The sequence below is a fragment of the Arachis stenosperma genome, chromosome 10 (genome assembly GCF_014773155.1).
Source record: "Arachis stenosperma cultivar V10309 chromosome 10, arast.V10309.gnm1.PFL2, whole genome shotgun sequence".
NCBI lineage: Eukaryota > Viridiplantae > Streptophyta > Magnoliopsida > Fabales > Fabaceae > Arachis > Arachis stenosperma.
In genome coordinates, this window is record NC_080386.1 from 111,553,954 (window position 1) to 111,574,739 (window position 20,786).

At 37.7% G+C, this 20,786-nt stretch overlaps 1 protein-coding gene across 1 annotated transcript in view; it reads right to left on the bottom strand.

The window, feature by feature from the left end:
- The window catches only part of LOC130955264 (uncharacterized), a gene marked incomplete at both ends in the record, with an annotated part of 143,993 nt that overhangs the window by 84,288 nt on the left and 38,919 nt on the right, over window positions 1-20,786 (bottom strand). Inside the window, 2 exons of the mRNA XM_057882093.1 lie at window positions 11,356-12,068; window positions 20,023-20,777. Coding sequence (XP_057738076.1) covers window positions 11,356-12,068; window positions 20,023-20,777 — 1,468 coding nt within the window. The remainder of the gene's footprint in view (window positions 1-11,355; window positions 12,069-20,022; window positions 20,778-20,786) is intronic.

Consider the following 20,786-nt stretch of genomic DNA (forward strand, 5'->3'; position numbering starts at 1 on the left):
TCCCTGGTAATGTAATTTCTCACGCCCTTTTCGATAAAATTTAACTCGCGGTGACCCCCGGCAGCCGCAACAAATGATTGGTAGGTTTTTCTTGGTCTGATACCGGCCTCCTCGTTATTCTCTATCGTACGACGAATGGACATGCTTAGTTCCCTGTGCTGTTTGAGCATCTCTGCTTTGCTTGGACAGCAGGGGTGTGAATGATCCAGCACAACCTTTGAAATGATCCAAGCACCGACATCCTTCAATGTGTGTATATAAATTCTTGCAGGACAGTTTAAACCGGCTGTCAGATTGGTCTTCTCAGTCGGAGATATTTTAGATTTCCATTTTCCCTCTCTGCTACATGTAATCAGTTCATTCTTAATCTCGTTTCCCTTCCTATTTGTGCACCGAACTCTTGTAGAGAAACCTGCAGCCTTGGCGTAGTTCCTGTAAAATTTTCCAGCATCTTCAAGGGTGGTAAAGGTCATTCCGACCTTCGGAACAAGCTCGTCATCAACAACCGAGAGAGGCTGCACAATACACCGTGTCAGAACTGTGAATACACCCATAGATATGATTCAAATACACCCAATCATGTCTAATATGATACACCCGAACCGCAACAACTCAACTACAGAATGACCTTTAAAGCCATAAACTGTAAATACACAGGCTGCAGAATACACCATGTCAAAAATTAAAAACACACCCAATCATGTCTAATATAATACACCTGAACAACAACAACTCAATTAAAATAACAAAAAACCAGTAAAGTGTAGATACACCCACACTTCTAGCTAAAATACACCCAAAGAAGAATTGATCTACACCCGAGCGTCTGCTATAAATTCCAGGTAATTAATCACAACTAATACATTGAATCGACAGATTCATGTTAACGTGTTACTTTCACAGTCAATGTTCAGCAATTTTTCAACTACACAATGCTATACAAATTACTGAAAGAAAATTCATACTAGTCCTATGTAAATCAAACCTCAGGAGCTTCGTTAGATTCAAATTCATAATCCACTTCGCCTGGATTCAGCTGACAATCTGAGGTTGAATGATCCATTATCTTCAAAACGAGTTCAAACTTTGATTTCAGAAAACAACAAATCAAAATAGAAAACGATGCTCGAGTTACAGAGAGAGAAAAATGTAACGTAAACGAAGAACATACCAGTGAGAAAAGGAGAGGAAAAGAACGATGGAGAAGAAGGAGGGAAAACGCGCGAGAAGAAGAACAACCAAATCTCAAAATAACGAAAACAAAGAAGGAAACAAATATTTTAAATTTGGTAGTTAGATATACGCGGCATGTTATATAGCGCGTGTAATCAACGTACGTGGAGCAGCGCGTATTTTGATTTTATTGTTTAATGAACTTGTGAAGCATACAAGCCCTAATGGCTTGTATGCAGAGCTTTTCCGTATTTTTTATTACTTCAATTTTTTGCTAATAATTATTTAATTTTTGCAGTTATTGCTATTATGGTTCTTCTTAATTTATTAGTGATTGTTGAAGTTGCTGTCATTATTCTTATTAATTTGTTAAATTTTTTAATAATAATTATTCAATTCTTGCAAATAATATTTTGGGCAAAAAACTCAAATAAGATAAGGTGAGAAAATTTTTATACAAATTCGTCAAACTAAAATTTAGTTCATGAATCAACCAATGCACGTTTATATGTAGTTTGAACCAACTAAATTCGAACTTCATTTACATATAATTCGAATCACATTGATTCGAATTATACACACACGCACACACATTAATTCGCATCAACCTGATTCGAATTACACAGTAATTCGAATCAGGGTGATTCGAACTACACCCACGCACGCGTTTTCAAGTCATTCGAATTTGACTGATTCGAATTATTCATGGTATAATTTGAATTATGCTGTTAAAAATTAATAATTTATTAAAAAAATTTATTAAAAAATTAATAAGTTAAAAATTAAAAAATATATATTTTATTTCATACATTAAAAAAAGCTAACAAAATATTTAATTATGAGACTTCTTTAAAATATTAATGAGCTATCAATTCAAATTCCATACAATACTCTTTTGTCCATTTTTAATAGCTCATGAATATTTTTTAATAAATTTTTTAAATAAATTAATTCAAATTAAACTACAAAAAATATTTTATTCTAGCAAAACAATTTTAAAAAAATGGCTTAAAAAATATTTGGAGTACTATAAAAATTTGTAATGTTCCAATGACTTAGGTAAATACATGCATGTACTCAAATTTTAAATAAAATACTCTACATAGTCAATAATAATTTAGAAATGAAAGAAAATATTTTATTCCATACAAAATAATTTAAAAATATATTTTATTCTATACAAAATAATTTTAAAAAATGGCTTAAAAGATGTTATGAGTACTGTAAAAGCTTACAATACTCTAGTGATTTATGTAAATACATGATAAAAATATTTTTTCTTTAATTTCTAAATTATTAGTGACTATGTAGAGTATTTCTTTAATGTCCTAAGTCATTAGGACATTACAAATTTTTATAGTATTTCTAACATCTTTTAAGCTATTTTTTAAATTATTTTGCATAGAATAAAATATTTTTTTGTAGTATAATTTTAATAAATTTATTAAAAAATATTCATGAGCTATCAAGAATCGGCAGAAGAGTATTGTATAGAATTCGAATTGCTCACCATATAATTTGAATCAGAGTGATTCGAACTTCTCCATGTGTAATTCGAATCATGTAATATCTCATCATATAATTTAAAAATTTTATTAAAAAATTATCATGAATATTTTTTAATATTTATTTAAATTATACCACACAAAAATATTTTATTCTATGCAAAATAATTTAAAAATAGCTTAAAAGATGTTAGGAGTACTATAAAAATTTGTAATGTTCTAATGACTTAGGACATTAAAGAAATACTCTACATAGTCAATAATAATTTAGAAATTAAAGAAAATATATTGTTATTATGTATTTACCTAAATCACTAGAATATTACAAACTTTTATAGTACTCATAACATCTTTTAAGCCATTTTTTTAAAATTATTTTGTATAGAATAAAATATATTTTTTAATTGTTTTGTATGGAATAAAATATTTTCTTTTATTTCTAAATTATTATTGATTATGTAGAGTATTTTATTTAAAATTTGAGTATATGCATGTATTTACCTAAGTCATTAGAACATTACAAATCTTTATAGTAGTCCTAACATTTTTAAGCCATTTTTTAAAAATTATTTTGTATAGAATAAAATATTTTTTGTAGTATAATTTAAATGAATTTATTTAAAAAATTTATTAAAAAATATTCATGAGCTATTAAAAATGGACAAAAGAGTATTGTATGAAATTTGAATTGATAGCTTATTAATATTTTAAAAAGTTGCGTAATTAAATATTTTGTTAGCTTTTTTTTAATGTATGAAATAAAAAATATATATTTTTAATTTTTAAATAATTAATTTTTTTAATAAATTATTAATTTTTTTAATAAATTTTTTTTAATAACATTAATTTTTTAACAACATAATTCGAATTACTTTGAAATGCGTGCGTGGGTGTAGTTCGAATCACCCTGATTCAAATTAGTGTGTGTGCGTGTGTGTATAATTCGAATCAAGGTGATGATTCGAATTATATGTAAATGGAGTTCGAATTGAGTTGGTTCGAACTATATAGAAACATGCATTGGTTGATTCATGAATCATATTTTAGTTTGGCGGATTTGTGTAAAATTTTTCTCATTATGACTTAATTAAGTGATTTGCCCTAATTTTTTGCTATGTAATTATATATTGAATTTATTTGTCTAGCTGTTATTGAATTTATTTGCTGTTATTGTTCTTGATTACTTCAATTTTCTTATAATAATTGTTTAGTTCTTGTTAATAATTCTTTTGCTAATTTTATTTGAAATTATTAAATTTAAATATTTAAAATTATATATTAAATTTTGAAACAATTTTTTTAAAATTAAAATTTAAGTTTATCGTCGGATTTACTGTCGGTTAAATCTGCCGGTAACAAGCTCTAGAATTTTGCAATTAAAATTTTATTTCCGCCAGTAATTAGCGGCGGACGAAAAAATCCTCCAGTAAATAGTTACCGGCGAGGTTTATACTGGCATATTTTTTTTATAATTTGGACAGTAAATCCTACAATTTTCAGCGTTTTTCTTGTAGTGTCTCATGCTTGTTAATTGATCCTTTTCATATTGGTCATTGCATCATTAAACTCTTGATCAGTGGTTACTTTGGCACATTGCAAAAATTATCCCTTTAGTTCTTTACCCTTTAGTTCAGGTTTTTTCACATGTGCATACAACAAAATTTGTGCTTAACACCCGGCATGATATCCTGTAATGCTAGTATTAGTCCCTGCATTGAAGAGTAGATTAAAGAATTAGAAGATATTCATGCAATGATATAAAGAAATTAACATGACAAATAAGAATTTATAGTACATATCACCTTTTGCTGGTCAGACATAAAAACTCATTCATTCTCATTATAGTCCCCTATGTCGATATATAATTCCTCAAGAAAGAATCTCCAATTTTTCCTTGTCTCTCTACATTCACAATCCAATATGCAATTGGGAACAGTTGGTTGTTCGCATCTTGAGAAATGATTGTTAGTAATTGTCCTCCAAAGTAACTTTTTAGAAAAGTCACATCCAATGTTATAAAGGGTCTACATCTTGCCCTAAATCTATTCTTGCAAGTAGTCAAACAAACATACAATTTCATGAACTTTGGTAACCTATCCGACTTTGGGGTGTTCCTATGTTTGCTTTTGACCCAGGATTAACCTTCATTATCTCATGCAGATAGTCTCTCAACCGTATGTATTGATCCTTCTCCGTGCCTTCAATGATATCTTTTGCCTTTTTTATAGCCCTATATACATCATCTTCTGATCCACAGAAATATCATACTCAATCTTAAACCACTCTTGTGCCTCTCTCTGTAACATATTGGGATGAATTCTGAACTTTGATACCAGCTCCTCAAAAATCCAAACACATGTGACTAACTTGCTCTTATTACTTTTCGGGTAAGTATGTTCATCTATAAAGGTCTTAATTTGAAACAAAGATAAATATTTGGTCTTAGCAAAGTAATACAACTAAAGACAGTTGGTGTCATAGCATATCACTCTGCACCTCTTCTTCTCATTTCTAAGATAGAAGATCTATCTCTCAATTTGTATGTTGTGCTTTTGCACTGCTGCTTTGAAGTGGTCCATTGTCTCAAACTCCATGTTCAACTCTAGAGTAATTTTTCATACGGTGTGTACGTGTTATGTTGAGAAAATACAGCTTTCGCTTCATCATATAACCTGGGAGGGCTATCTAGTTCTTCATACTCGTATTGATACATTTTAGGTTCACTGTTTTCAGCTTCTCTATTCGCATTAGGCACTTCTACCCTTGGTGCTTCATTGTCCCTTCCAAGAACAATTCTCTGTCCAGAAGGTCGAGGCCTTAAATGATTTCTTCTTCTGTTTGGATTCTCATTTGTTTGTGTAACATCATCCGTCACAAAACTAGTTAAGAAAGGTAAGCAACTCGTGCAACTTATGCAATGATACAACATGTTTCACAGCAATGGTACAATATTTTTCGGAGAATTTATCTAAGTAAACATAATAAAAAGGTTTATCTATTGTGTTTTCTGTTACAACTTCTTCTGTCACGATCTCATCCACAATTGGTTGGTCCAAATTAACACCTTCGTTAGCATCATGAGAAGCACTTTGATTGCGGTCTTCGTTGGCACCTTCATTATTAATATCATTAGCATCATTCTCATGTGTGGCTTCATCTACTGTTTCAACTTGTCCAGATTCACCACTCCTTTTTTGTTGGGGTAAACCATTTAGTGGTGGTCTTGAATGCCTTTTTCTAACCTTCTTAACACCCTTCTCTGGAGCTGATGCAATTTCGATCTCATTATTTCATTTACTTCATTCACAGCTTCATTCATAGAAGGGATAAGTATGATTTTGGTCCCCAATGTAGGGGTCCAAAATTTTTTTCGTCCCTTACCTTTTTTTCGCAATAAAATGGTCCCAGAGGTTTTAGTTTATTTTAAAATCGTCCCTCGGATGATTTTATCCCTGTGGTCGTTAGCTTCCGTTACGGCCGTTTTAACAGATATTGATAATGTTAATTAATATAAATAATAATAAATAATGAAATTGAATGAATGTGAAGTGTAGGGGAGGGAGGATGAACGATGGGAGCTGCTGCTGAAGGTCGACGGCTAGGGTTCAGGAGACAGCAGCGTCCACAACCGCATACGCAATAGGAAGAATCTGGTCATTTGGGTCTCTTCCGACTGCAGTCAACAATTGTCCTCCTTGGGGGGTTTTCAAAAAGCACCCGTCCAACCCAATGAACCTTCTGCAGTGTTGGAAACTCTTCTTGCAAGCATCAAAGCATACATATAGTCGTTGGAAAACACAATAGTTCATTAGCTCTGCACTCTGTTTCTCTTGAGCAAAATCAGGTGATTGAATTACCTTCAGAATCACTGTGGAACCAGGGTTTCTTCTTAGGAGTTTATGGCAGTAGTCGTTTATTCGCTTGTACTGCTCCCTAAAGGCGCCCTGTATCTGACTCAAAGCCTCCTGTTTTGTCTTAGCTACCATTGCCTTGGTAACAGTCAGGTTCCATTTTCTTTGAGCCCTTGCAACCAGCTCCTTCACCTTGATCTTTGGGTTTTCTTCAACTTTCTTCTTAAACTGGCTACCCAACCATTTGCTGTGCATAATTCCAACCCGGTGTGTCTGCATGCATGTATGTTGGAGATTTATGCTTCTTAGTTGCCAAGTGGATTCCTCACCGACCCTGGCTGCATATAACCAAAAGGGGCAGCCTTGCTGACAAACAGCCTGGACCCTCACCAAGTTACACTTCTTGAATTTAACGTTCTTAGCTGTGTAGACTGCATAGGCCACCACTGTGTCCTTGAACTCTTACCGGGATTCATACAATGTGCCCACCTTCCATTGGCCCTGCTCTAATTCATCAATGTCAACTGCATCCTCATCATCCAAATCACTAGTCACAACCTTTTTGCCATTCTCTGCATTACAGTCCTTTGGCTTGGCATTATCTTCATCGAATCCACTTTCATAGTCGTAGACCTCATCACTGTCAGTGAAGTGGATGTCTTCCATACTATTTTCCTCTTCATTAGATGGCAAATATGTTGGGTCATCACTATCTTCACCACTGGTAACATCGTCACTATCTGCCTCATGTCCCTCTTGGCCTAATTCTGCTCCATCGTCCTTATTCTCGCATTCGGCTTCAGCAGCAACCCTAGCTCCATCACTCTTTTGTACATTCCCTTCGAACACCACTAAATCCAGACCACCACCCAAAGGTTCCTCACTCTCACCGCCTACCCTTTCTCCCCTCACGTCCAGAAAACCCACCTCCGGGAACCCATCGGCCTCCTCAACCTCATGCACCACAAATAGATCAATAAAGCCTCTCCTCCCAGCTATGGTACACACTTCGACTGCCTCTGTGTCCCCTCTCAACAGCTTCAATTGACTCTCAAAATCATCCGCAGTTGGGTCTTTGTACCATAACGCGACGATGGTTGATTTCAGGTATCCAAGCTGTCTCAGTTCTTCGTATGCCTCAAACACACTCCACCGATCACCGTCAATGTCCTCCACAACTGTAGATTGACCCTTCAAGTACTTGAGCGCACCATTCTCATATCCAAATGTCCCACTATGGTGCACCCGCATGTTGAAGAGCGCCATCTCCTCCCTGAAAAACCCTATTAATCAACACAGGGAGTTAGTCAACCAACTATGAACAACAACAACTACAATCAGTTCAAACCCTAGCCTTCAATACACCATCGCACAATCCACATTAACAAACAAGAAATTACATTCACATAATACTTACCTCGCCAAGGGCTTTCTGTATGAACGAAGCAAGATTAACGCCACACAAAGTTGAGCGGCAACCTCTCTCAAGCTACCAACGCAGAATAGTCCTCGCAGGTAGGCCTTCCAAGGGTTTCAAACAATCGTTTCACACAAATGTTTCACTCTGCAATCCTATTCTCAGACAATGCGTTGATTCGGGAAGGAAAAATGATTTCGCGGGAAGGAATACCAACCAGCAAGGGCATTTTGGTATTAAAAAATTATTTTTGGGGGCAAAGGACGATTTTAAAACAAGTTGGAACCTCTAGGACTATTTTGTTGCGAAAAAAGGCAAGGGACGAAAAAAATTTTGGACCCCTACGTTGGGGACCAAAATCATACTTATCCCTTCATAGAACTATTTTCACACCTTCATTCAAATCATTAACCTCAACATTCCTCTCATTCACTATAACAGTGGGCTCATTCACAACTTCATTACCCTTATTCATTTCAACAGTAACTTCATTCTCCTTCTCATTAGTCTCACCAATTTTCTTATTAGTAACATCATCTTCATACACATTATCAGCATGTGGATTGATTTCATACACACTTTCACTACTACCATCAGACCACATCTTCCTCAATAATGTCAAGGTTGACATTAATAGGGTGGTCAAAATAAAGATGAACAATGTTGTCATTCTTCATAGCACTCTCACACATCTTCATAATTTCAGTATCCGTCCTAAGCACTCTTAGGCCTTTGGCTAAATCTAGATCAGGTTCCAACCAATAAACTTCATTATATCCAGGGTAACCCCAAGTCTAGAAATAAGCCCTCAACAAAAAATAAATTGCATGTCTCCACATTTACCCTATGAATCTCAGTTACTAAACCCCCTTCGTATGTGACATTACCGTTCCCACCCCTTTGTAAAGAACTTATGTGATGATACACAAATGTAATTAGACGATCCATCTAAAAAATTGTAGAAAGAAGATAGAATGAATAAACCAGAAGTATAATCATATGTCTTTGATAGTGGCAAAAAAAAAGGGTTTACATCCTTAACGACTATAACAATGTTGTAAGTGCAGAAAACAAACAACAAACATGATGAACTACCAAAACAATCAAAGTCATCATAAAGTTATCCACAAAGGCAATGTACATAAAACCATCGTAAGGTCATTCATAGAAAAGAGTAGAGTCGCGATGATGCTCTTTGCAATCCCTTGCACTTAAAGTTCCAGATTCATCAATGTCTCTCACGTGTCACGTTCTTTCCTTCTCCTTCGCGCCAAGATCGACTTTCACAGCAAACGTCTCTCACTCTTTATGTGACCTTTTAGTTTAACTCTTATTGAAAAATGGGAGACTTAGTCAGAGTAACTAATAATAAGGGTAGATAATTAGGGCAAATCTAAATTGATTTAGGGATTTTTCAGATAGGATTATGATGAGCGGATAATTTATACGCTTTTTGGCATTGTTTTGAGTATGTTTTTAGTATATTTTAGTCTGTTTTTATTATGTTTTTATTAGTTTTTTAGTTAAAATTCACTTTTCTGGACTTTACTATGAGTTTGTGTATTTTTCTGTGATTTCAGGTATTTTCTGGCTGAAATCGAGGGATCTGAGCAAAAATCTGATTCAGAGACTGAAAAGGACTGCAGATGCTGTTGGATTCTGACCTCCCTGCACTCAAAGTGGATTTTATGGAGCTACAGAAGCCCAATTGGCGCGATCTCAACGGTGTTGAAAAGTAGACATCCTGGGCTTTCCAGCAATATATAATAGTCCATACTTTACCTGAGATTTGATGGCCCAAACCGGCATTGCAAATCAGCTTCAGAATTCCCAGCGTTTAACGCTGGAACTGGCATAAAAATTGGAGTTAAACGCCCAAACTGGCATAAAAGCTGGCGTTTAACTCCAGAAAGAGTCTCTACAAGAAAATGCTTCAATGCTCAGCCCAAGCACACACCAAGTGGGCCCAGAAGTGGATTTTTCTGTCATTTACTCAATTCTGTAAACCCTAGGTTACTAGTTCACTATTAATAGGATCTTTTGACATTGTATCTGTACCTCATGACACTTTACACGTTTCTCATTGTATCTTCTATGGCATGAGTCTCTGAACCCCATGGTTGGGGGTGAGGAGCTCTGCTGTGTCTTGATGGATTAATGCAATTACTACTGTTTTTCATTCAAGCGTGCTTGCTTCCATTCTAAGATATCACTTGTTCCTAAACCTGATGAATGTGATGATCCGTGACACTCATCATCATTCTCAACTATGACCGTGTGCCTGACAACCACCTCCGTTCTACCTTAGATTGAGTAGATATCTCTTGGATTCTTTAATCGGAATCTTCGTGGTATAAGCTAGAATTGATGGCGGCATTCAAGAGAATCCGGAAGGTCTAAACCTTGTCTGTGGTATTCTGAGTAGGATTCAATGATTGAATGACTGTGACGAGCTTCAAACTCGCGATTGTGGGGCGTTAGTGACAGACGCAAAAGGATCAATGGATTCTATTCCGACATGATCGAGAACCGACAGCTGGATAGCCGTGCCGTGACAGGGTGCGTTGAACATTTCCACTGAGAGGATGGGAGGTAGCCATTGACAACGGTGAAACCCTACATACAGCTTGCCATGGAAGGAGTCTTGCGTGTTTGAGAAGAAGACAGTAGGAAAGCAGAGGTTCAGAAGATAGAGCATCTCCAAAACCTCAACCTATTCTCCATTACTGCAAAACAAGTACTTATTTCATGTTCTTTTGCTTTTCACAATCAATCCTGATAATTTTTGATATCCTGACTAAGAGTTACAAGATAACCAGAGCTTGCTTCAAGCCGACAATCTCCGTGGGATCGACCCTTACTCACGTAAGGTATTACTTGGACGACCCAGTGCACTTGCTGGTTAGTTGTGCGGGATTGCAAAAGTGTGATTGCAATTTCGTGCACCAAGTTTTTGGCGGCGTTGCCGGGGATTGTTCGAGTTTGGACAACTGACGGTCTATCTTGTTGCTTAGATTAGGACTGTTTTAATTTTGTTGGTTTAGAGTCTTTTATTTGAGTGTAGTTTCATATTTTAAATTTGGTGTCAATTGCATGCTTTTGTTTTTCTTTTAATTTTCGAATTTGCATGTCCTTAGTCCCTTTTTGATCTTTTAAAAATTCTAAGTTTGGTGTCTTCTTTGTGTTTTTCTTATTTCTATATCAAACTCTTGCAGAAGCAACACCCATCTTATAAGCCTGGGTTTTGAATCCTGCTTTGTGAGTAAGTATTTAAGAGCAGCATGGTCAGTGTACACAATCACCTTTGATCCCACTAAGTAGGATCTAAACTTGTCAATGGCATAGACCACTGCAAGTAACTCTTTTTCTGTGGTTGTGTAATTCTTCTGTGCATCATTTAGAACACGGCTAGCATAATAAATGACATGCAGAAGTTTGTTATGCCTCTGTCCCAACACTGCACCAATGGCATGATCACTGGCATCACACATTAATTCAAATGGTAATGCCCAATCTGGTGCAGAGATGACTGGTGCTGTGACCAGTTTAGCTTTCAGGGTCTCAAATGCCTGCAAACACTGTGTGTCAAACACAAATGGCGTGTCAGCAGCTAGCAGGTTACTCAGAGGTTTAGCAATTTTCGAAAAATCCTTAATAAACCTTCTGTAGAATCCTGCATGCCCAAGAAAGCTTCTGATTGCCTTAACATTGGCAGGTGGTGGTAATTTTTCAATTACCTCTACCTTTGCCTTATCCACCTCTATTCCCCTGCTTGAAATTTTGTGCCCAAGGACAATTCCTTCAGTCACCATAAAGTGACATTTCTCCCAGTTTAAAACTAGGTTAGTCTCTTGGCATCTTTTCAGGACAAGTGATAGGTGGTTAAGACAGGAGCTGAATGAGTCTCCATATACTGAAAAGTTATCCATGAAGACTTCCAGAAATTTCTCTACCATATCTGAGAAGATAGAGAGCATGCACCTCTGAAAGGTTGCAGGTGCATTGCACAGACCAAAAGGCATCCTCCTATAGGCAAACACGCCAGAAGGGCAAGTAAATGCTGTTTTCTCTTGGTCCTGAGGATCTACTGCAATTTGGTTGTAGCCTGAATAGCCATCCAAAAAGCAGTAGTAGTCATGACCAGCTAGTCTTTCTAGCATTTGGTCTATGAATGGTAAAGGAAAATGATCCTTTCTGGTGGCTGTATTGAGCCTTCTGTAGTCAATACACATGCGCCACCCTGTGACTGTTCTTGTAGGAACCAGTTCATTTTTTTCATTATGAACCACTGTCATGCCTCCCTTTTTGGGAACAACTTGGACAGGGCTCACCCAGGGGCTATCAGAAATAGGATAAATAATCCCAGCCTCTAGTAATTTAGTGACCTCTTTCTGCACCACCTCCTTCATGGCAGGATTTAGCCTCCTCTGTGGCTGGACCACTGGTTTGGCATTATCCTCCAATAGGATCTTGTGCATGCATCTAGCTGGGCTAATGCCCTTAAGATCACTTATGGACCACCCAAGAGCTGTCTTGTGTGTCCTCAGCACTTTAATCAGTGCTTCCTCTTCCTGTGGATTTAAAGCTGAGCTTATAATCACTGAAAAAGTGTCACCCTCTCCCAGAAATGCATATTTCAGGGATGATGGTAGTGGTTTGAGTTCAGGCTTAGGAGGCTTATCCTCCTCCTGAGGAATTTTCGAAAATTCCTTTGCCTCCTCTGGCTCTTCCTGATCAGTTTGAGCATCTTTGAAGATGTCCTCAAGCTCTGATTCTAGGCCTTCAGCCATATTGATCTCTTCTACCAGAGAGTCAATAATGTCAGCGTCCATACAGTCCTTTGGTGTGTCTGGATGCTGCATAGCTTTTACAGCATTCAACTTGAACTCATCCTCATTGACTCTCAGGGTTACTTCCCCTTTTTGTACATCAATGAGAGTTCGTCCAGTTGCTAGGAAGGGTCTTCCTAGAATGAGAGTTGCACTCTTGTGCTCCTCCATTTCCAGCACCACAAAGTCAGTTGGAAAGGCAAATGGCCCAACCTTTACAATCATGTCCTCTATTATGCCTGATGGGTGTTTAATGGAGCCATCAGCAAGTTGGAGGCATATCCTGGTTGGTTTGACTTCTCCAATCAACCCAAGCTTTCTGATAGTGGATGCAGGTATTAGATTGATGCTTGCTCCAAGATCACATAAAGCTATCTTGGTGCAAGTGCCTTCTAATGTGCATGGTATCAGAAAGCTTCCAGGATCTTGAAGCTTTTCTGGTAAGCTTTTTAGAATGACTGCACTGCATTCTTCAGTGAGAAACACTTTTTCAGTTTCTCTCCAATCCTTCTTATGACTTAAGATTTCCTTCATGAACTTAGCATAAGAAGGTATTTGCTCAAGTGCCTCTGCAAAAGGAATCTTTATTTCAAGAGTCCTTAAATAATCTGCAAAGCGGGCAAATTGCTTATCCTGTTCCGCCTTGCGGAGTTTCTGAGGATAAGGCATCTTGGCTTGATATTCTTCAACCTTAGATGCTGCAGGTTTATTCCTTACAGAAGTGGTTGAAGAAGCCTTGTTAAAGGGATTACTGTCAGCACTCTCAGGTGTCTGATTTTCCCTTGGCGTTTGGACGCCAGGAATGGGTGGAAAATGGGCGTTTAACGCCAACTTTTCCCCCTTTTCTGGCGTTTGAACGCCAGAACTGGGCAAGGAATGGGCGTTTAACGCCAGCTTTCCTTCCCTTTCTGGCGTTTGAACGCCAATATTCCTCTCTGGGCTCTTACTGTCCTCAGAGGGATTTTGAACAGTGGTTTGACTGTCCTCTGTCAATTGTTCCTTGTTTGGCTTTTTGCTCTTTTGAGCAGTGTTATTCAAGGTCTTTCCACTCCTCAATTGAACTACTTGACACTCCTCAGTTATCTGTTTAGATATTTGCTATTTTGCTTGATTCAACTGTAGTTCTATGCTTTTATTAGCAACTTTAGTTTCATGGAGCATCTCTTTAAATTCTGCTAACTGTTCAGTCATCAGGAGCAATTGTTGATTAAGCTCATTCATCTGCTCTTGAGGATTAGGGTCAGTGACTAATGCCATGACTTCCTTCTCTGGAACGAACTCATTGCTAGAATATAGGTATTGGTTTCTAGCAACAGTGTCTATAAGCTCTTGAGCTTCTTCAATTGTCTTTCTCATGTGTATAGATCCACCAGCTGAGTGGTCTAAAGACATCTGAGCTTTTTCTGTAAGCCCATAGTAGAAAATGTCTAACTGTACCCACTCTGAAAACATTTCAGAGGGACATTTTCTTAGCATACCTCTATACCTCTCCCAGGCATTATAAAGGGATTCATTATCCTCTTGTTTAAAGCCTTGGATGTCCAGCCTTAGCTGTGTCATCCTTTTTGGAGGGTAAAAATGATTCAGGAATTTGTCTGATAACTGTTTCCATGTCTTTATGCTTGCTGTAGGTTGGTTATTTAACCACCTTTTAGCTTGATCTTTTACAGCAAATGGAAACAGTAATAGTCTGTAGACATCCTGATCCACCTCTTTATCATGTACTGTGTCAGCAATTTGTAAAAACTGTGCCAGAAACTCAGTAGGTTCTTCCTGTGGAAGACCGGAATACTGGCAATTTTGCTGCACTATGATAATGAGTTGAGGATTTAGCTCAAAGCTGCTTGCTTTGATGGGAGGTATACAGATGCTACTCCCATATGCAGCTGTAATGGGGTTAGCATAAGACCCCAGAGTCCTCTTGGACTGATTAATTTCACTTAAGTCCATAATGGACAAAAGGGAAATGAGAATGATTGCAAAGAGATAAATTTTGTTTATTTTTATATTTTTTTTTGAATAACCGAAAAAAATTAAAATAAAAGGAGATAAAAATAAAAAAATTTCGAAAATAGAAAAGAAAATAAGATCAAAGCAAATTGAAAACTGAATCAATTAAGTAAGTAAAAAGATTTTGAAAACAGCAATTAAAAAGATATGATTGAAAAAATTTTTATGAAAAAAAGATCTGATTTTTTTTTTTAAAAAGAGGAAAGAGAAAAACACAAAAAGACACCAAACTTAAAATTTTAGAAAATCAAACACTAATTTTTTCGAAAATTTTAAAGGAGAAACACAAAGAGGACACCAAACTTAGAATTTTTATGAATCAAAAAGGGACTAAGACTATGCAAAAACGAAAATTTTTAAAAGAAAAATAAAAGCATGCAATTGACACCAAACTTAGAATATGAAACTAGACTCAACTAAAAGACTCTAAACCAACAAAAACAAAACAGTCCTAATCTAAGCAACAAGATAAGCCGTCAGTTGTCCAAACTCGAACAATCCCCGGCAACGGCGCCAAAAACTTGGTGCACGAAATTGCAATAACACTTTTGCAATCCCGCACAACTAACCAGCAAGTGCACTGGGTCGTCCAAGTAATACCTTGCGTGAGCAAGGGTCGATCCCACGGAGATTGTCGGCTTGAATCAAGCTATGGTTATCTTGTAAATCTTAGTCAGGATATCAGAAATTATCAGGATTGATTGTGAAAAGCAAAAGAACATGAAATGGTTACTTGTTTTGCAGTAATGGAGAATAGGTTGAGGTTTGGAGATGCTCCATCTTCTGAATCTCTGCTTTCCTACTGTCTTCTTCATCAAACACGCAAGTCTCCTTCCATGGCAAGCTGTGTGTAGGGTTTCACCGTCGTCAGTGGCTACCTCCCATCCTCTCATTGGAACGATTCCTAATGCCCTGTCACGGCACGGCATTCCATATGTCGGTTCTCAATCAGACCGGAGTAGAATCCAGTGATTCTTTTGGCGTCTGTCACTAACGCCCCGCCTTCAGGAGATTGAAGCACGTCACAGTCATTCAGTCATTGAATCCTACTCAGAATACCACAGACAAGGTTTAGACCTTCCAGATTCTCTTGAATGCCGCCATCAGTCTAGCTTATACCACGAAGATTCCGATAAAAGAATCCAAGAGATAACTACTTAATCTAAGGTAGAACAGAGGTGGTTGTCAAGCACATGTTCATAGTTGAGAATGATGATGATTGTCACTGATCATCACATTCATCCGGATTAAGAACAAGTATTATCTTAGAATGGAAGCAAGCATGATTGAATGAGAAACAATAGTAATTGCATTAATCCATCAAGACACAGCAGAGCTCCTCACCCCCAACCATGGGGTTTAGAGACTCATGCTGTGGAAGAAAAGGTGTACAATGTCATAAGGTCGCATTCCGTCCTGATTACAAAGTCAAAAGGTCCTATAAGTAGTAAATTAGTATCCTAAGGTTTACAGAAATGAGTAAATGACAGAAAAATCCACTTCCGGGCCCACTTGGTGTGTGCTTGGGCTGAGCATTGAAGCTTTTATGTGTAGAGACGTTTTCTGGAGTTAAACGCCAGTTCTCATGCCAGTTTGGGCGTTTAACTCCAAGTTTTATGCCAGTTCCGGCGTTTAACGCTGGAATTTCTGAGGCCGGTTTGCTACGCAGGTTTGGGCCATCAAATCTTGGGCAAAGTATAGACTATTATATATTTCTGGAAAGCCCTGGATGTCTACTTTCCAACGCCGTTGAGAGCGCGCCAATTGGGCTTCTGTAGCTCCAGAAAATCCGCTTCGAGTGCAGGGAGGTCAGAATCCAACAGCATCTGCAGTCCTTTTCAGTCTCTGGATCAGATTTTTGCTCAGAACCTTCAATTTCAGTCAGAAAATACCTGAAATCACAGAAAAACACACAAACTCATAGTAAAGTCCAGAAAAGTGAATTTTAATTAAAAACTAATAAAAATATACTAAAAACTAACTAAAAGATACTAAAAACATACCAAAAACAATGCCAAAAAGTGTACAAATTATCCGCTCATCACAACACCAAACTTAAATTGTTGCTTGTCCCCAAGCAACTGAAAATCAAAATAGGATAAAAAGAAGAGAATATACTATAGATTCCAAAATATCAAAGAAACATAGTTCCAATTAGATGAGCGGGACTAGTAGCTTTTTGCCTCCGAACAGTTTTGGCATCTCACTCTATCCTTTGAAGTTCAGAATGATTGGCGTCTATGAGAACTCAGAACTCAGATAATGTTATTGATTCTCCTAGTTAAGTATAATGATTCTTGAACATAGCTAATATATGAGTCTTGGCTGTGGCCCAAAGCACTCTGTCTTCCAGTATTACCACCGGATACACACATGCCACAGACACATAATTGGGTGAACCTTTTCAGATTGTGACTCAGCTTTGCTAAAGTCCCCAATTAGAGGTGTCCAGGGTTCTTAAGCACACTCTTGTTGCCTTGGATCACAACTCTATTTCTTTTCTTTTTCTTTTTCTTTTCTCTTTTTTTTTTCGAAATTTTTTTTTGTATTCACTGCTTTTTCTTGCTTCAAGAATCAATTTGATGATTTTTCAGATCCTCAATAACAGTTCTCTTTCTCCTCATTCTTTCAAGAGCCAACAAATTTAACATTCTTAAAAACAACAAATTCAAGAGACATATGCACTATTCAAGCATTCATTCAGAAAACAAAAAGTATTGTCACCACATCAAACTAATTCAACTAGTTTCAGAGATAAATTTTGAAACCCTGTACTTCTTGTTCTTTTGTGATTAAAGCATTCTTCTTTTAAGAGAGGTGATGGATTCATAGGACATTCATAACTTTAAGGCATAACTTTAATTTTATTAATTATGAATTAAAAACAAGACTCAAAAATAGATATAGAATGAGACTAGAAAAACGAAAAATAAAAACAAAATAAAGGAAAATAAAAAAAAACGAAAAACAGAGGCTCCTAATGATAGAGGTTTTCACAGAGTTAGGACTCAACAACCTTGATTTTGAGAAGTGGATGCTCCCTCAGCTTGAGAGGAGAGCTTTTGGCGTTTCAACTCTTGGAGTTCACGCCCCTGCTTCTCTTGTTCCTTCAGCAATTTGCAGAGCATGCAATTCTGATTCTGCTGTTCTTCCTTCAGTTGCTCCATAGTCTCTTGCAGCTTGTTAATAGATGCTTCTAGGCTGGACCAGTAGTCAATTCTTGGGAATTCAGGGAGGAATTCCTGCGCCCTCCTCTTGATGGAGTTGTCTTGCACTTGTCCTTCCATTGACTTCTTGGTGATTGGGTGTTCAATGGGTATGAACTCATCTACTCCCATCTTCACCCCAGCCTCTTTACAGAGCAAGGAAATCAAGCTTGGGTAAGCCAGTTTGGCCTCAGTGGAATTCTTATTTGCAATGGTGTAGATCTCACAAGCAATCACCTGATGAACCTCCACTTCTTTTCCAAGCATAATGCAGTGAATCATCACTGCTCTCTTGATGGTGACCTCAGAACGGTTGCTAGTGGGCAATATGGAACGCCCAATAAAGTCTAGCCAACCTCTTGCAATTGGCTTGAGGTCTCCCCTCTTGAGTTGGTTTGGGACACCCTTTGAATTGGTTATCCACTTAGTCCCAGGGAGGCAGATGTCCTCTAGAACTTGATCCAAACCTTTATCTACTCTCACCATCCTCCTATTGAAGGAATCAGGATCATCTTGTAGTTGAGGTAGTTTGAAGATTTCTCTTATTTTGTCCAGATGGAAGTACATAACTTTCCCTCTGACCATGGTTCTGTGGGTATGGTAAGCGGTTCCAGTCATTCTTTGCTTATCTGTTAGCCACAGATTTGAGTAGAATTCCTGAACCATGTTCCTCCCAACCTTTGTCTCAGGATTGGTCAGAACTTCCCAACCTCTGTTTCGAATTTGCTCTTGGATCTCCGGATATTCATCTTCTTTCAGATCAAATTTAACTTCCGGGATCACTGACCTCAGACCCATTATTTTGTGATAATGGTCTTCATGTTCTTTGGTTAAGAACTTCTCTTCATTCCAAAGATTCTTTGGATTAGTCTCTTTCTTTCCTCTTGAGTTGGTTTGTTTTCCCTTGGGAGCCATGATCTTGATAGATCTTAGCTTAGTGATCACGGAAAAGCACACCAAACTTAGAGGTTTTGCTTGTCCTCAAGCAAAAAGAAAAGAAAGAAGAGAAGAGAGAGAGAGAGAGAGAGGAAATTCGAATGGTGTGAGGAAGGAGGGGTGAGGAACGTTCATTGATAGAGTGGGGGGAGGAGAATTTCGAAAACAAAAGAGATATTTGAAAGGAAATTTGAAAAGATTTTGAAAAAATTTGAGAAAAGGGTGAGTTTTTGAAGAAGATTTGAGATTATTTTGAAATAGATTTGAAGAATGGTTTTGATTTGTGAAGATTTGAAAGTGAATGATGAAAGATTGAAGTGCATTTATGTAGAAGATTATTGGTAAAAAGAGGAAAGTTTGAAAAAATTTGAGTTGAAAACAAAAATGTGGTCCCCCCACCTTTCTGGCGTTAAACGCCCAGAATGGCACCCATTCTGGCGTTTAACGCCCACTTGGCACCCTTTTTGGGCGTTTAACGCCCAGCCAGGTACCCTGGCTGGCGTTAAACGCCAGAAAACCTTCCTCACTGGGCGTTTTTCTGAACGCCCAGTGATGCTGCACACCTGGCGTTAAACGCCCAGAATGGTACCCATTCTGGCGTTTAACGCCCAAAATGGTACCATTACTGGCGTTAAACGCCCAGAATGGTACCCATTCTGGCGTTTAATGCCCAAAATGCACCTTACTGGCGTTTTTTCGCCAGTAAGCTCATTTTCTCTGCTTTTTGAGCTGAATCCTTCTGTAACTCTGTGAATTCCTTCATTTTTTGATATTTGCCTCTGTAAGAACAAATCATACAACCTACTAATGACTGGGTTGCCTCCCAGTAAGCGCTTCTTTACTGTCTTTAGCTGGACTTTCACTGAGAATCACTCTAGTCTCAGTTTTGAGCACTCCTGCTCAAAGTTTCCTTCAAGATAATGTTTGATTCTCTGTCCATTAACAATGAACTTCTTATCAGAATCAATATCCTGAAGCTCAACATATCCATATGGTGACACTCCTGTAATCACATATGGACCCCCCCAACGGGATTTGAGTTTTCCTGGAAACAGTTTGAGCCTAGAGTTGAAGAGCAGAACTTTTTGTCCTGGCTCAAAGACTCTGGTTGACAATTTCCTGTCATGCCATTTCTTTGCCTTTTCCTTATAAATTTTTGCATTTTCAAAGGCATTGAGTCTGAACTCCTCTAGCTCATTCAGCTGTAGCAGTCTTTTTTCACCAGCTAACTGTGCATCCATGTTTAGGAATCTGGTTGCCCAGTAGGCTTTATGTTCCAGTTCCACAGGCAAATGGCAGGCCTTCCCATACACCAATTGGTATGGAGAGGTGCCTATAGGAGTCTTGAATGCTGTTCTGTATGCCCACAGAGCATCATCCAAGCTCTTTGCCCAATCCTTTCTTCGGGCCATTACAGTCCGTTCTAGGATTCTTTTTAGTTCTCTGTTAGAGACCTCTGCTTGCCCATTTGTCTGTGGATGATACGGAGTTGCCACTTTGTGGCTAATTCCATATCTGACCATAGCAGAGTATAGTTGTTTATTGCAGAAATGAGTGCCCCCATCACTGATTAGCACTCTGGGAACGCCAAATCTGCTGAAAATGTTCTTCTGGAGGAATTTCAGTACGGTCTTAGTATCATTAGTGGGTGTAGCAATTGCTTCTACCCACTTAGATACATAGTCCACTGCCACCAGAATGTAAGTGTTTGAGTATGATGGTGGGAATGGCCCCATGAAGTCAATTCCCCATACATCAAACAGCTCTATCTCTAATATCCCTTGTTGAGGCATGGCATATCCATGAGGCAGGTTACCAGCTCTTTGGCAACTGTCACAGTTACGCACAAACTCTCGGGA